Below are 15,197 nucleotides of genomic sequence, written 5' to 3'. Positions count from 1 at the left end.
CACTATTTATAGAACAGCAGGGGAGTTTTACTGGTGAAATGGGCATTACTTATCCCTCAAGCAACACCACTGGTCATTTATCTCGTAGCCATTAGTTGGACAGCTGTGTGCAAATTTGCTGCAGCATTTCTCAACATCACAACAGTGACGACGCTACAAAAATACGTCATTTGCCTGTAAAGTAGTTTTGGATGTGCTGACGTTATGACTGATGCAGTGTAAACTCTTCTGTCTTCCCCTCTTTTTCTTCCAAAGACATTCACGCTTTTTCCTCTCGCGCGCGCACACACACGTCAAGTGTGCCAGCACTCCATTTAATAGGCTAATGTGTAGGATGGGCACTCAGTCAATATAACAGAGATACCAGCACCAGTGTATCCCAGAATGAGTCAGTGCTCAGTGACTTGAGAATATTCAAGATGGTGTAAATTAAATAAAACAAAGGCAAAATCAAGTAAAGATGCGACATTTATGAAGAGTCAATCTTGAGTAGTGGTCAAAGTGAAAGATATCAACAATCAAAGTTTGGAAGTTGCACTTCAATTGGATTTGTTAGATTTTTTAAACCAGGTTAAGAGTTGTTTTGCTGCTTTCTTCAACAAAAGTGCACTCCACCAAGGCCTGAATAATGCAGACAAAAAGATATGAACGTCAATCACTGGTGAAATTCCAAGCCTGATCAGCATTACAGCACATCTGGAATACGTATATATAATACTGTGCAGGATCAGGAAATATAGTATAGTGTGACATGGCAAGATTTTTGTTTTCAAACAGAAGCTCTGTATCATGCCCTTTCACAAAGGCTTCTTCACAGTACACAATCTTTGATTTGGAACTAACCTAATTTTTAAAAAAAGTGAATTTGCAAAGGGTAAAATTTACTATTTTCACATTGAATTTATTGCCTGCAGCAGTTTCCCTATATTTGAATTGAGCTGTCTGATTGCAACTGCCCTATTCAAGTCATGATTTAATCATCATATTACTTGGAACTGGGCATTACTTTGTAACTTATTTTATGGGATTTGTGTGTGCTGGAGTGGTTTCAGAATATAAAGAATACATCTTGATGGAGGTTTATTTTACATGATTTATTTCAGCATTGGGAACTCTTGTTCTTCCCTGCTTTTTAACCCCCATTAAGTCTTTAGCTTAGTTGGTGCTTTGAAAACTATTTTTACATTGGCTATCATGGCTGTAGTTTTAAATTTGTGGGCTCCTACAGGTTTATGCTATTTTTCCAGGGTTTCTGCAGCACTTGAGTGGCAGAGTCCCAATGGAAATTCACCCCCTAAGCATTTGCCCACAACTAGCATTAATGGTTTCTAGTTACTTGGTTTATCCTTCATTCCCTTCTTGAAGGTTGTTACATCAGCTCCTCTTTGAATTTCAACAGTGTGGGATGCAAGCCAACAGGACCTGGTGACATATCTACTTTTTCAGAAACATGTACTTTTCTACAAAGAAAGGTGGGGTTAAGAGAAGATAAGAGATAAAAATCTTTTTAAAATTATTTATTGTTGATGATGTAAAACATTTAATTAAAATTTGAAGGAATGAGATTCCACTCTTGAAAGTTAATTTTAAGTGCCAGAGAGGTTGTTTGACATTAGTTAATATTTTATCACGCTGTTAAAAATCCCCTTACACTAATGGACATGCCTAAACATTTTCTAGGGAGTGTAATGCGTATCTCGTGGTTAAGACCCCAACTTCACATGTTCCAAGTGTTCCAGTGCTGAGTTTCTCAGCCTGATAAAGGTAGAGTGAAGCTTCTGGAGGTGCAGGGAAACTCAGACAGCAAATTCCTCATTTCTACATTTAACTGTGCATGTGCAGTCACTGGAAGTTGCTGACTGATTTACTCTTTAATAATTTTTACCACAATCCAGACTGTTAAGTTCCCAATCCTGCCCGAACCTGAACCACATCTGTTATAGCTGCTGCATCATATCCCTCCATAGTCTTTAACTATCCAGTCTTGTTTTGACTGCTTTGTGCTTTCAAAATCCAGGGGTTTTTTTTTGGAACACACCTTTTATTCTTTTCTGGAATTTTCACTTAGTTTTTCACTATCCCTTCTACAACAGTTTTTTAAAAGATAGCACAACCTCATAGCCGATTTCATTTTCTCTGCTTTGTATTTTCCCACTGTTCATTTCAGCTAATCCTTCTGCTTTTATTATAACAGTTTTAATAATCTAGCTCTCTGTCTAGTTTCACATCGAGGCTTTGTTCAACCCCCAATTATTTAGATGTTCCTGCTTTGCTTATTTTCCTCTCTCTGGTGCTTTTTCAGGTCTCCTGAAAAGCCACACCCTCAAACACGGGTATAATCTATATTGTTCAGTTAATGGTGATTTGTTGCTTTTTTTTTAAACAAATGAGACTTTTTTAATAAATGAGACACATCATTATTAACTTTTTATTGTAAAAATTAAATGCCAGTAAGTACTGTACCCATAAATTGCAATTCCTAAATGCCTCCCATTTCTTCACCAAGCTTTGTGTTCTCACTAGAGAGGGAAAAGAATGTCTGAGCCACTTATATTATACAGATATTTTTCAAAAAATTACAGCTTTTACTAATACAAATGAGTTTCTGACATTTATTTAATATGTTTGACTGAATTGTCAAGAGACTGTTATTGGACCATAAACAATTTAAATTAAGTGCTATGCTTCGACTGTGTCATTTAAAACCGCTTAGTTCCCAATGATTTATATTGCTCAAATAAGAAGCAATTGGTTTCTTCACAATAAAAAGCTGCATTACAACTTGTAAACTATTCAGTTTCCACATTCTTATATTTTTAAAAAAACATTTTTTTTCTGTTTCCATGACATGGGTGAGATCATTAATACCAGCTATGTCAAGAATTGTGGGCACTCATTGAAGTTCTTTTAAATTGCAACATAGCTCATTCAAGCACTCTGCTGTGCCTCCGCTCCGTGCCCCCCCCCCCCCCCCCCCACCTCCTCACCACTATTTTAAACATACAATTGCATCTGTGATTTTTTTTTTCTCTCTCATTATACCATAAATCTTTTTTGCTGGCATTTAAGCAGCAAAATATGGTCAATGTGCCAGCACAAAGCACGAGTAAGCTTCCCACCACACGTTCAGGCAAGATGACTGTCAGTTAGACTTTTCAGCATTATCTGGAGCTGAGTGGGAAGATTCATGGTTCCAATGACGTATCTCCAGTCCCGGTCCCATTAATAAACCAAGCCAGATGGTCATCATTTTCCAAGAGTACTATGGACCTGTCTTCAGTTACTGGGATACTGAATCTGTGCTTGTTAAAGATTTGACAAAATAACAAGTGTTCTTTTTATGTTTAGCACATAAGGTTTATGATTGATATTTCACAGAAAGTGTCTGAACAAGGTCAGGGCATCTTGTCTTGCAGGTGGCTGAACTTTATTATCCTCACCATGGTTTGCATCTGCTCTTCAAACTATCATCTGATTTTCCTCTGTGTACATGTTACTGAGAATGCGGCAAAGAACAAAAATCCCATGTCTGTCTTGTGGTTCAAAAATGTAACCGTCATGGACTCCCAGGCGCGAGCCATTTTTCAGAGGTGAAGTAATTCAGACTGACCCAATATAAGAGATTGACAGATAAAATTGACGGGTTCAATTCTGGGTACTGCCTGTGTGGAGTTTGCAAGTTCTCCCTGTGTCTGCGTGGGTTTTCTCCGGGTGCTCCGGTTTCCTCCCACAAGCCAAAAGACTTGCAGGTTGGTAGGTAAATTGGCCATTATAAATTGTCCCTAGTATAGGTAGGTGGTAGGGAAATAGAGGGACAGGTGGGGATGTGGTAGGAATATGGGATTAGTGGAGGATTAGTATAAATGGGTGGTTGATGGTCGGCACAGACTCGGTGGGCCGAAGGGCCTGTTTCAGTGCTGTATCTCTAATCTAATCTAATCTAATCTAAGTAACACAAAAAACAGTTGAATCAGGTTCTTTAGCACAGAGCATGGTTCTGTAATAAACAAGACTGACTCCAGCCTTTTCCAAGTTTTAAAGTGTGATTCTTTCCAACATCTGGGAACCAGAAACAACATAAAGATGCAACACCCATCCAGCCAAGATCCTAAAGCAGCCAACCCAGTGCATGAGGTACTGCTGGCTGACTAGCTGATATTATTGTATAAAGAAAAAGTATGAATTTTCCTCTTCTCTTGATACAGTTGAATGTTGTGTACCATGTGAGGCTAGTGTAATCCCTTCCCAGGAAGTGTTTTCAGCCTAGAAGGTGTAGCTACAGTTTGTCATCACTGGATGAGTAGCTATGTGACATGGTAGTTCCAGGTTGTCATTTCAACATTCAATAAATGTCAGCAAGCACATCCCTAGCAAGAAAGAGCCAATGTAGACACAAGGTCAGGTACTGGTTCTTCGCTGATTAAAGCAGCTAGAAAATATGATCTCTTTTTAAATCCCACCTGCTGACATTTAGCATCAGCAGTCAGTGAACACCAGCTCCTGACACCTGTTTGAACTCAGAAGCTTGGTAAAGAGCTTTACATAGAATTACAACACAGAAACTTAGTAATGTTTTTGCCTAACCAGTCTGTGTTGCTGTTTGTTCTCCACATGAGAGACAGTCCCAATCCCATTTGCCTGTTATGATTCCTTATCACTACCCACTGTCATTTAATCATAGGATTGCATAGGATATAGGGCACAGAACCAGACCATTCGTTCCAACCAGTCCATGCTGGCATTTATGCTCCACTCGAGACTCCTCCCACCTTCCTCGTCTCAATCCATCAGCGTAACCATCTATTTCCTTCTCCCTCATGCTTGTTTAGTCTCCCCTTAAGTAGAGTCATAGAGTTAGACAACATAGAAACAGGTCCAGCATGTCCGTGCCAGCCATCAAGCCTATCTATTCTAATCCCATTTTCCAGCACTTGGCCCGTAGCCTTGTATTCTATGGCGTTTCAAGTGTTCATCTAAATACTTCTTAAATGTTGTGAGGGTTCCTGCCTCTACCATCTCTTCAGGCAGTGTGTTCCAGATTCCAACCACCCTCTGGGTGAAAAAGATTTCCTCAAATACCCTCTAAACCTCCTGCTCCTTACCTTAAATCTATGTCCCCTGGTTATTGATACCTCTGCTAAGGGAAAAAGTTTCTTCCTATCTATGCCCCTCATAATTTTGTATACCTCAATCATGTGCCCCCTCAGCCTTCTCTGCTCTAAGGAAAACAACCCTAGCCTATCCAGTCTCTCTTCATAGCTGAAATGCTCCAGCGCAGACAACATCCTGGTGAATCTCCTCTGCACCCTCTCCAGTGCAATCACATCCTTCCTATAGTGTGGTGACCAGAACTGTACACAGTGCTCCAGCTGTGGCCTAACTAACATTTTATACAGCTCCATCATAACCTCCCTGCTCTTATATTCTATGCCTCGGTTAATAAAGGCAAGTATCCCATATGCCTTCCTAACCACCTTATCTACCTGTGGTGCTGCCTTCAGTTATCTATGGACAAGTGCACCAATGTCCCTCTGACTCTCTGTACTTCCTATGGTCCTCCCATCCACCTGCATCCATACTATTCAGTTCAACCACTCCCTGTGGTAGCAAGTTTCACATTTTCACCACTCTTGAGTAAAGAGGTCTCTTCTGAATTTCCCATTGGATCTCTTGGTGATTGTTGTATATTGATGGCCTCTCGATATGTTCTTCTCCGCAAATGGAAACATTCTTTCTGTATCCACGCTATTAAAATTTTTCAGAATTTTAAAGACCTCTATTAGGTCACCCCTGAGCATTCTTTTTTCCAAGAGAAAAGAGACCCAGCCTGTTCATCTTTTCATAAATATGTATACCCTTGTATTTCTGGTATCATCCTTGTAAATCTTTTCTGCACCCTCTCCAGTGCCTCTATATCCTTTCTATACTATAGTGACCAGAACTGCACACAGTACTCTAAATGTGGTCTAACCAAGGTTCGATGCAGATTCAGCATACCTTCCCTACTTTTCAATTATATCCCTCTAGAAATAAACCCTAATGCTTGACTAGCTTTTTTTATATGGCCTTGCTAACCAGTGGTGCAACTTTTAATGATTGGTGTATTTGTTCCTCTACCCCACCTAGACTCGCACCTTCCAAGTAATAAGTGACCTCCCTATTCGTCCTACCAAAATGTACTCTTTGGCCTCCTTATCTCGAGAGACAATGGGTAAGCGCCTGGAGGTGGTCAGTGATGTGTGGAGCAGTGCCTGGAGTGGCTATAAAGGCCAATTCTAGAGTGACAGGCTCTTCCACAGGTGCTGCAGAAAAATTTGTTTGTCGGGGCTGTTACACAGTTGGCTCTCCCCTTGCACTTCTGTCTTTTTTCCTGCCAACTGCTAAGTCTCTTCGACTCGCCACACTTTAGCCCCGCCTTTATGGCTGCCCGCCAGCTCTGGCGAACGCTGGCAACTGACTCCCACGACTTGTGATCAATGTCACAGGACTTCATGTCTCGTTTGCAGACGTCTTTAAAGCGGAGACATGGACGGCCGGTGGGTCTGATACCAGTGGCGAGCTCGCTGCACAATGTGTCTTTGGGGATTCTGCCATCTTCCATGCGGCTCACATGGCCAAGCCATCTCAAGCGCCGCTGACTCAGTAGTGTGTATAAGCTGGGGATGTTGGCCGCCTCGAGGACTTCTGTGTTGGAGATACGGTCCTGCCACCTGATGCCAAGTATTCTCCGGAGGCAGCGAAGATGGAATGAATTGAGACGTCACTCTTGGCTGACATATGTTGTCCAGGCCTCGCTGCCATAGAGCAAGGTACTGAGGACGCAGGCTTGATACACTCGGACTTTTGTGTTCCGTGTCAGTGCGCCATTTTCCCACACTCTCTTGGCCAGTCTGGACATAGCAGTGGAAGCCTTTCCCATGCGCTTGTTGATTTCTGCATCGAGAAACAGGTTACTGGTGATAGTTGAGCCTAGGTAGGTGAACTCTTGAACCACTTCCAGAGCGTGGTCGCCAATATTGATGGATGGAGCATTTCTGACGTCCTGCCCCATGATGTTCGTTTTCTTGAGGCTGATGTTTAGGCCAAATTCATTGCAGGCAGCCGCAAACCTGTCGATGAGACTCTGCAGGCACTCTTCAGTGTGAGATGTTAAAGCAGCATCGTCAGCAAAGAGGAGTTCCCTGATGAGGACTTCCCGTACTTTGGACTTCGCTCTTAGACGGGCAAGGTTGAACAACCTGCCCCTGATCTTGTGTGGAGGAAAATTCCTTCAGAAGACTTGAACGCATGTGAAAGCAGCAGGGAGAAGAAAATCCCAAAGAGTGTGGGTGCGAGAACACAGCCCTGTTTCACGCCACTCAGGATTGGAAAGGGGTCTGATGAGGTGCCACCATGCTGAATTGTGCTTTTCATATTGTCATGGAATGAGGTGATGATACTTAGTAGCTTTGGTGGGCATCCAATCTTTTCTAGTAGTCTGAAGAGACCACGTCTGCTGACGAGGTCAAAGGCTTTGGTGAGATCAATGAAAGCAATGTAGAGGAGCATCTGTTGTTCACGGCATTTCTGCTGTATCTGACGAAGGGAGAACAGCATGTCAACGGTCGATCTCTCTGCACGAAAGTCACACTGTGCCTCAGGGTAGACGCGCTCGGCCAGCTTCTGGAGCCTGTTTAGAGCGACTCGAGCAAAGACTTTCCCCACTATGCTGATCAGGGAGATTCCACAGTAGTTGTTGCAGTCACCGCGGTCACCTTTGTTTTTATAGAGGGTGATGATATTGGCATCGCGCATGTCCTGAGGTACTGCTGCCTCGTCCCAGCACAGGCATAGCAGTTCATGTAGTGCTGAGAGTATAGCAGGCTTGGCACTCTTGATTATTTCAGGGGTAATGCTGTCCTTCCCAGGGGCTTTTCCGCTGGCCAGAGAATCAATGGCATCACTGAGTTCCGATTTTGTTGGCTGTATGTCCAGCTCATCCATGACTGGTAGAGGCTGGGCTGCATTGATCAAATTTATCTGTGTTGAACCTCATTTGCTGATTATTTTCTCATTCTGCAAGTTTATTAATGTCCTCCTCAGTATTAACTATCCACCCCAATTTGGTGTCATCCACAAATTTAGAAATTGTGTTTTTGATTCCAAAGTCCAAATTGTTAATGTAACTTGGTGGACAGTGGTTCTGGCACTGATCTCTGTGGAACACCACTTTCCAGCTTCTGCCACTGTGAATAACTCCCTTTCAGTCCCACTCTCTGCTTTCTGTCTTGAAGCTAGCTAGCAATCCATTCTGCCACTTGTCCCTTGACTCCACATTCTCTCACCTTATTCATTGGTCTATTATGGGGCAACTTATCGAAGGCCTTTTGCAAATCCAGCCTTATGGAAAATAGCCAACTTATAAACACTATTTGTCCCCCAGAATAAAGCACACCAAACCAGGTTTCTTTAAACAACAACATTAACTATTTATTAATAAACTAAGTCTTAAACAATAATGAGATAACGCTATGTGAAAAGTTTCTTTTAAAACTTCTTATTCTTCCGAACCCTCAAGCACACAACATACATTCAAAAAAACTGGTTAACTGGGGGAAAAGCATGTTTTGGTTTACATCTGTTTCTTGGGAATAAAAAGGAAAAAATAAATGATTAAGTTTATCCTGTTCTGGTAGGATATTTCCGGTATGGTGAGGTGTCCCAGAGTTGAATTAGTGCATGCCACTCAAAGTCTCTCCAGGCGAGGTTGATGAACAGTCTGTGATGGGTATGCTTTCAAGACAATTTGTCTGCAGCAGGCATCATGCAGGTCTTTCAGCAAAGGATGTAGCAACAGGTCTGCTTGTTCTGAAGTAACAGTCCAGCAATTGAAGCTTTCTTGAGCTTTCAGGAGCTCCCAAAACACGAGGCAACAGGAATCACTCTTGAGGCAGGGATTTTTCAGAGACTGGAGGCAATAGGAATCTGCTACCTTTAAAATGCAGGGCTTCCTCTCTGCAAAGCAGTCTTCTTCCACAAAGGGTAGCGCTCCTTTTTTCCTGGGTCTTTTCTCTCTCCAAGGGTCTTTTCCTCTCTTCAGGCAGACCACAGCCACACCTCAAATGTAGGATTTCTTTTCAAGAGATGCAAGGTTTCCTTTTCAGGGAGAGGTCTTTTTCCGCTGGTCTGCAAGCAGGTCCCAGCCAGATTTCATTGCTTGCTGCCTGTCCAGCTCACTTTCGCAATGCAAAAATGAAACTGAAATGTTAACAATCAAGTCATGTGACCTGTCATTCCCCTGCTGAGTTGCTTGGAAACAAGTGTCTTCTAGTCTGTCCCACTCAGTGCAAACACCAAGTTTCAGCATTCAGTTTTCACAGAAAAATCCTTTTTTCTCAGTTTTTTAAAAACACATTGAATTCTAAGTTTTCAATTACCTCAACATGTTCTGTTTCCCTTCTTTAAAGTATTATGTTAGCTATCTGCCAGTCCTCTGACACTGGACCTTTTTTCTAACGAATTAGTGAATATGTGTTGTAATGTCTCTGCTATCTCTTCCCTAGATTCTTTTTAAAATGTGTGGATGCAATCCATTCAGACCAGGAGTTTTATCTGCTTTTGAGTTTGATTTAATTTATTTAATAAATCCCCTTTTTATTTTAAATGCACTTGTTTCATTACGCATCTCTTCATCCAATGAATATCCGCCTGTTCTATTTTCCTGGTAAATACTGAATCAAAGTAATTGAAGTAATTTAATATTTCTGCCATCTCTCTATCGTTATATGTGATATTCTCCTGTCTACCCATTAATGGCCCTATTCCCATCCCAGACCTTTTTTATTGATGTCCCTGTAAAACATTTTTGTTTTATGCTACTTGATAATTTAGTTTCTTAGTTCCTCTTTGCCTTCCTAATTTTATTTTTGCACTCTCTCCTGATTTCTTCGTGCTTTCTCTTACCATGCACTCCTCTGTTCTTTATGTACTTTAATTTATGCCTCTTGCCCTCAATTGTTCGCTTATGCCTTTATTCATCCATGGAGTCTCATCAGTGTTCGCTTGCTAATTCTGGTAATGCACAAATGGAATATTTAAAAACTCTCCAGTGTGCTACTGTGGCCATGCAGAACAGACCATGGAACATATAACGACCCAATGCCCGATTCACAAATAACTGTGATGGCTTTTCAAAATGAACCTGTTTTAAAATAGTTTGGGGGTGTATAATGTGTTCTGAAGTAAATAATTGGGGGAAAAAATTGCTATTTTTTGTACTCACAGGCCCGCTTACCATGTGTACGAGTCAAGTACCTCTTCTTTTCATGGCTCGCAGTGTTTGTTGGGAGTTGGGTGGTGTATGTCCAGTACTCCACTCATACAGAATTGTGTCGGGCCCATGACTGCAAGAAGATCATTGTAAGTATTTATATTTCTGTTCTAGTTATTCAGCTATCTATGTTCAAATGCATTAAATTTATTAAATCAAGAGGGTAACTTCATATTTTATGCTTTATTATGGTTTTATCAACCTGTATATTTCAAATGCTAAATGAAAGATTTGTATAATATAACATCTTGGTTCTGAAATGTAAAGATTGGATGGCAACAATTTTTGAAAAGAGCTGTGTATGCAGATTGCAGTGGTCCTGTCTCTGCCTTTCATCACTAAAATACAAACCAGGTTCACACAGATTTAATGTGCATCCAGTCTTCCAGGTTAACAACCGCATGGCCCCTGTCTGCCTTTGTTACTTGTTCAGGTTTTATCATCACGGTGCTCATATGTGTGAATCATGCCCTTATTGTTGATGACTCAGTTCCTGTGTATACATGGGCCCCACATGTATCCACATTTTAACATGAACAGAAGATATACTTTGAACAGCAGAAATCTCATGAAAATTGGACACAGATTATGTTTACTATTCTAAGCAGGGTGCTGTGCTTCTCTTGGAATCAGTCCAGAGGAGACTATTGAGCATAGCTGCATCGTGTTATTGCCTGAAACTGAAGACTTGCTTTCCTGGCTTCCCAGTGTTGCTGCACAAAGACAGTCTATTCTCTGGCCAACAACACAATCATTGAAGACTGCACAGCAGCTTTGAAGTAGAGCATCACCTCCATTTCTGCAAAGAAACTATGAACTTTGTGCATTTGTATATTTTGGTTGCTACTGAAGTCTCTGCAGCAGTTTAAATGCATTGCTGTGTTGTGTGGTCATACTTACAACCAGCAGGCTTTACAATAATGTTGTGGTAGATTCTTGTATCATTCTGAGGCCTTTATTTTCTTCCAAATGGCAACAGGCACCAGGTTTCCGCTTCACCTCCAACACATCCACATCAGAACTCTCATGTGAAAGTGCGACTTCCGTGAAATATGAACAGCTGTTTAGAAGGTTGTTTTTAACTACACTGATCCAAAGCAGTACAATGGAGACCATAGTTCAGTCTCACTATGGAAGAAATATGTGAGAGTAATCTGAGTCCTCAGCATTTTGGGAGCTCCAAGAAAACCCTCCAGAGATTTCAAACATGAATTGTAAATCCCTTTCCGTTATGTAAATGTAATCTTGAATAGTTCCCATTTCCAGCTCCAGTATCCTCTTGTGTTAACATTATAGCATCGGATGTTACAATATTTTTTGATCAAGATTTTCCCACAAATGCAGATTTCTTTTCTCCTTGCTGGTTCACAACAGCCTGGTTCTCCTCCAAATTTGGACATATTTGCCAGCAATTCAGGTAAGTTTGCTTTATTTTCTTTACCTATTGCATTACATGTTATTTTTTTGAAGTTATGGAGCAAAAATGTTGACTTATTGGAAAACCTATTAATAGATGGGAATGTTTGCAATATTTTCTATGTTTCTGCCACTTTGCAATTTGCTAAACAACTTGCTCTACATGTTCTGCATGAAGTATCCATTTACGTATGTCAATTAGATTATTAAAATGTGAACAGAAGTAATGTCCCTGAATTTATTTTTTTAACTAAAAGGATATATATTTATGCATGTGTTCTGTCTCTATCCAAAGGTTAATCGGCATGATACCTCCACAGCATGGGGACCATCTGGACAATAAGGAAGCACATTGTCTGCTTGACATTTGGATTTGGGGCATAAATCAGCATGCATTTTCTGTGCACAATGGCATACATTTTAGAACTTGCCAGCAAAATGTAGCAGTCAATGTACATATATAGCTGCAAAACAGGCTGGCATCAACCAGATATATTACACAGGAGGCACTGCTGTCGAATATAGCCAACAGCAAGAACGGAGAGCCATGAGTTGCACGGTTGGTGGTGTACCCTTCTGAAACATGTCCTGAAGTCATTCATATCTCTTAGGTGCCAAACCATATGATTCCTTCTGAGAGGGTCCATCAACCAAAACTGTTTATTGAGAGTGGAGGATACAAAGTTGTTAACATTGGGCACAGGACCATCCTAGGAAGTGGAAAGTTCTTAAAGAGCATCATAAATCGCCCTTCTCTAAGTTCCAAATCTATAGCAAGGGACCACGTTCACAACAAACAGGTGCTTATTCACTTTACCCAAACTACCATTCATTATGTCCAAAGGGGGGGCTATATTTCTGCAATTATTCTCTCTATTCCCATATACTACATGGGAGGCACTGCAGTTTAAGCTGGTTTACAATAGGACAGAGAGTAATTCGAAGTTGAAAGCCTCCACTCAGTTCATCATTCAAGCATAAAGTGGGGAAAATTGTAGCAATCTGGACATAATGGTACGCTTGGGAAAAGGAAATGCTTGTCAGCCGCTAACCATGTGGGTATTTAAGTCCGGAACATCAGATCTCCAGCATGCGATACGAGGAAGGATGAGAAATTCTCTTCATTTAACACCATTGATGACCCAAACAAGGGCTGTGCACCTCGGGGTGTGTATCAGTATTTTAAATCTATACGTCAGAGCCAACATATTAGTTGAGTCCCGAACACTTATCTTGTCCTGTTGGCTCTTAAAACGGGCAGGTGCGCCCCGAAGAGGCATGAAAAAGATTTGAAATTTAGACTGTGCTTCCGCCTAAATTAATTATGTTTGTGGGGCCCCGAGGAGAGGGAGCAGTGCCTGTTGTGCCCTCCGAAGGGGACTTCGATATTCATTCTGTTGCTGAGTGGAAGCAATTCAGATTCCGGGAGCTACTGCCAGGTCTGTGGCAGTTCCTGGGGTCCGACAAGGCCAGTGACACGAGGCAGGCAAATTGGGCTAGGTTTCCGGGCACCGCCTCCTCTACTGTCATTCAGCATGTGGGGAATGGGCAGCTGGTGACTTTCCCTGCCTTAGTGCCCAAAAATCAAACGATCTTAATCTGGAACATACTCAACAATGGAACATCCACAACCCTCTGAGGTAGAAAATTCCAAATATTCACAAGGCTCTGAATAAAGACAATTATCCTCAACTCAGTCCTAACTGATGATCCATTATCCTGAGACGATTACCCCTATTTCTAGACCTATCAGCCAAGGGAAATAGCCTCTCCTCATCTACCCGGTCAAGTTCATTACTGAAATGCATCAAAGCAGTGCCACAGTGCGTGCTTCAATGGATCATATAAACAAAGCCTTGGAACGTGAATGTGCTTAACGCCACATCCCCACCCTGATCTGGATTTTCCTTATCCCGGCCCCAGGGGTATGGGGATAGGGCAAGAAAGTGGAGTTGATGTCGAAGTTCAGACATGATATTATTGAATGGTAGAGCAGGCTTGAGGGGCTGTCTGATCATCATCTTCTCCTATTTGATACATTCTTATTTGTTCGTCCCACGAGAACAGCAGTTGCAGATAGGTGGCTGTCCGCACAGCCTACCTTTTTTCCCCCCCCACCGCCCTCCACCAGTTGCAGTGTCCACTTCGACACTGGCTGAATTGTCTACCGCAAGGCAAACAGCAGCTTCTGCAGCCGAATCCCACATATTGGCCACTGGTGGCATTTGTTGCTCACCCTGGCAGACATTCACAGGATAAGAAGGTAACTTCCAGTGAGCCACTTGGTGCAAGCCATACATCAAACAGGCCTTGGATGAGGTTTAAAAAAAAATGCAACTGGGCAGCCAGTAGGTGTAGAAATTATTTCAGACAATTCGAGAAATACTACAACAAGGACAATTTTGACATTGTTTACTTTTATTTTGTAGATGTTACACAAGCAATAGATATTGCCATATGTTTTATTGAATTACAATTTTCTTTTTAAAGTTTACACTGAAGATGAACAATGTTTCTAGTGTTGGTGTTAAAGAATTGTGACATATTATGAAAGCATTGACATGTGAAACATGCAATATTAGCCCAGACTATGTGGTATTAATGACGGGGAAACTGTCAGTACTCGCCATCATTACTTCTCAAACTGATAACTTCTGGAGTCTACAGCGTTATAAAAGTGGTTCTATATTTTTTTTAAGTACTTTTTTGAGGACTCATTTATATTGTGGAGATGGATTCATTGGAAGGCTGAAGATTTTATAAATGCTGGACTTTGTTCTGTTGTTGACAGGTCACTGAAAGGACACTCAGATGTTGTTTGAAAATTACCTTTGCTGGAAATCATGTACTTTTAAGCTCAATAAAGAACAGAAACCTTGGTGACCTGGGGAAGTTGTTTAGAGAAGCCACATGTCAAGATTTATGGAGGTCAAGAGGTTGACTTTCTGTTTGTGGTTTCGCTTCTGAGATATTAGGCTGAATTTTACACCACCCTGAAGAGCGGGATGGTGGCCGGTGAGCGGTGTGGGGGCGGAGGGGTGACGTAAAATGGAGTGGGAGGCTCCGGGGGCCCTTCCGGAATCACTCCCACCTCCACTGCAACTTTACGCAGGGCTGTGGTGGCAAAAAACAGCCTACCTGCCCAAGGCCAATCAAGGCCCTTAAGTGGCTACTTAACGGCCAATTAAGGGCCTTCGCCCACCTCCATGGGGATTTTACCCGTGGCCGGTCAGGCGACCGAGGACTGAACGAAGCCATCTGACAAAACCAGGTAGCTGTCGACCGACCCAGGGTGGTGCCTCATAATCGGGCACCCTGTGCCCAATAGAGGGCCACCCCTGCTACCCCAACCACCCCCATCACCCAACACGCCACCCTTGCCTCACTGGGGCCCGACCGATTACTCCCAGCGAGGCAACCAAAACTTACCTTTGCTCCAGGATCCCTGACATTTTTTCTTGATGCTGGCCTA

General features: G+C 42.0%; 1 protein-coding gene across 6 annotated transcripts in view; it reads left to right on the top strand.

Annotated features, from left to right (window-relative positions):
• LOC137372695 (divergent protein kinase domain 1A-like) overlaps nt 1–15,197 on the top strand; it is an 83,589-nt gene that overhangs the window by 39,556 nt on the left and 28,836 nt on the right. For 2 of the 6 annotated variants that reach the window (XM_068036800.1, XM_068036794.1), the window contains exons 2-4: nt 1,400–1,472; nt 10,264–10,398; nt 11,654–11,726. In XM_068036800.1, coding sequence (XP_067892901.1) covers nt 10,340–10,398; nt 11,654–11,726 — 132 coding nt within the window. In that variant the 5' untranslated portion in view covers nt 1,400–1,472; nt 10,264–10,339. Of the gene's footprint in view, nt 1–1,399; nt 1,473–10,263; nt 10,399–11,653; nt 11,727–12,020; nt 12,893–15,197 lie in introns of those variants that run through there. The other 4 variants (XM_068036799.1, XM_068036795.1, XM_068036796.1 and 1 more) reach the window with 3 other exon arrangements.

This window comes from Heterodontus francisci, chromosome 8 (genome assembly GCF_036365525.1).
Source record: "Heterodontus francisci isolate sHetFra1 chromosome 8, sHetFra1.hap1, whole genome shotgun sequence".
NCBI lineage: Eukaryota > Metazoa > Chordata > Chondrichthyes > Heterodontiformes > Heterodontidae > Heterodontus > Heterodontus francisci.
The sequence above is the reverse complement of the archived record's forward strand: the minus strand, read 5'-3'. Positions and strand labels throughout refer to the sequence as shown.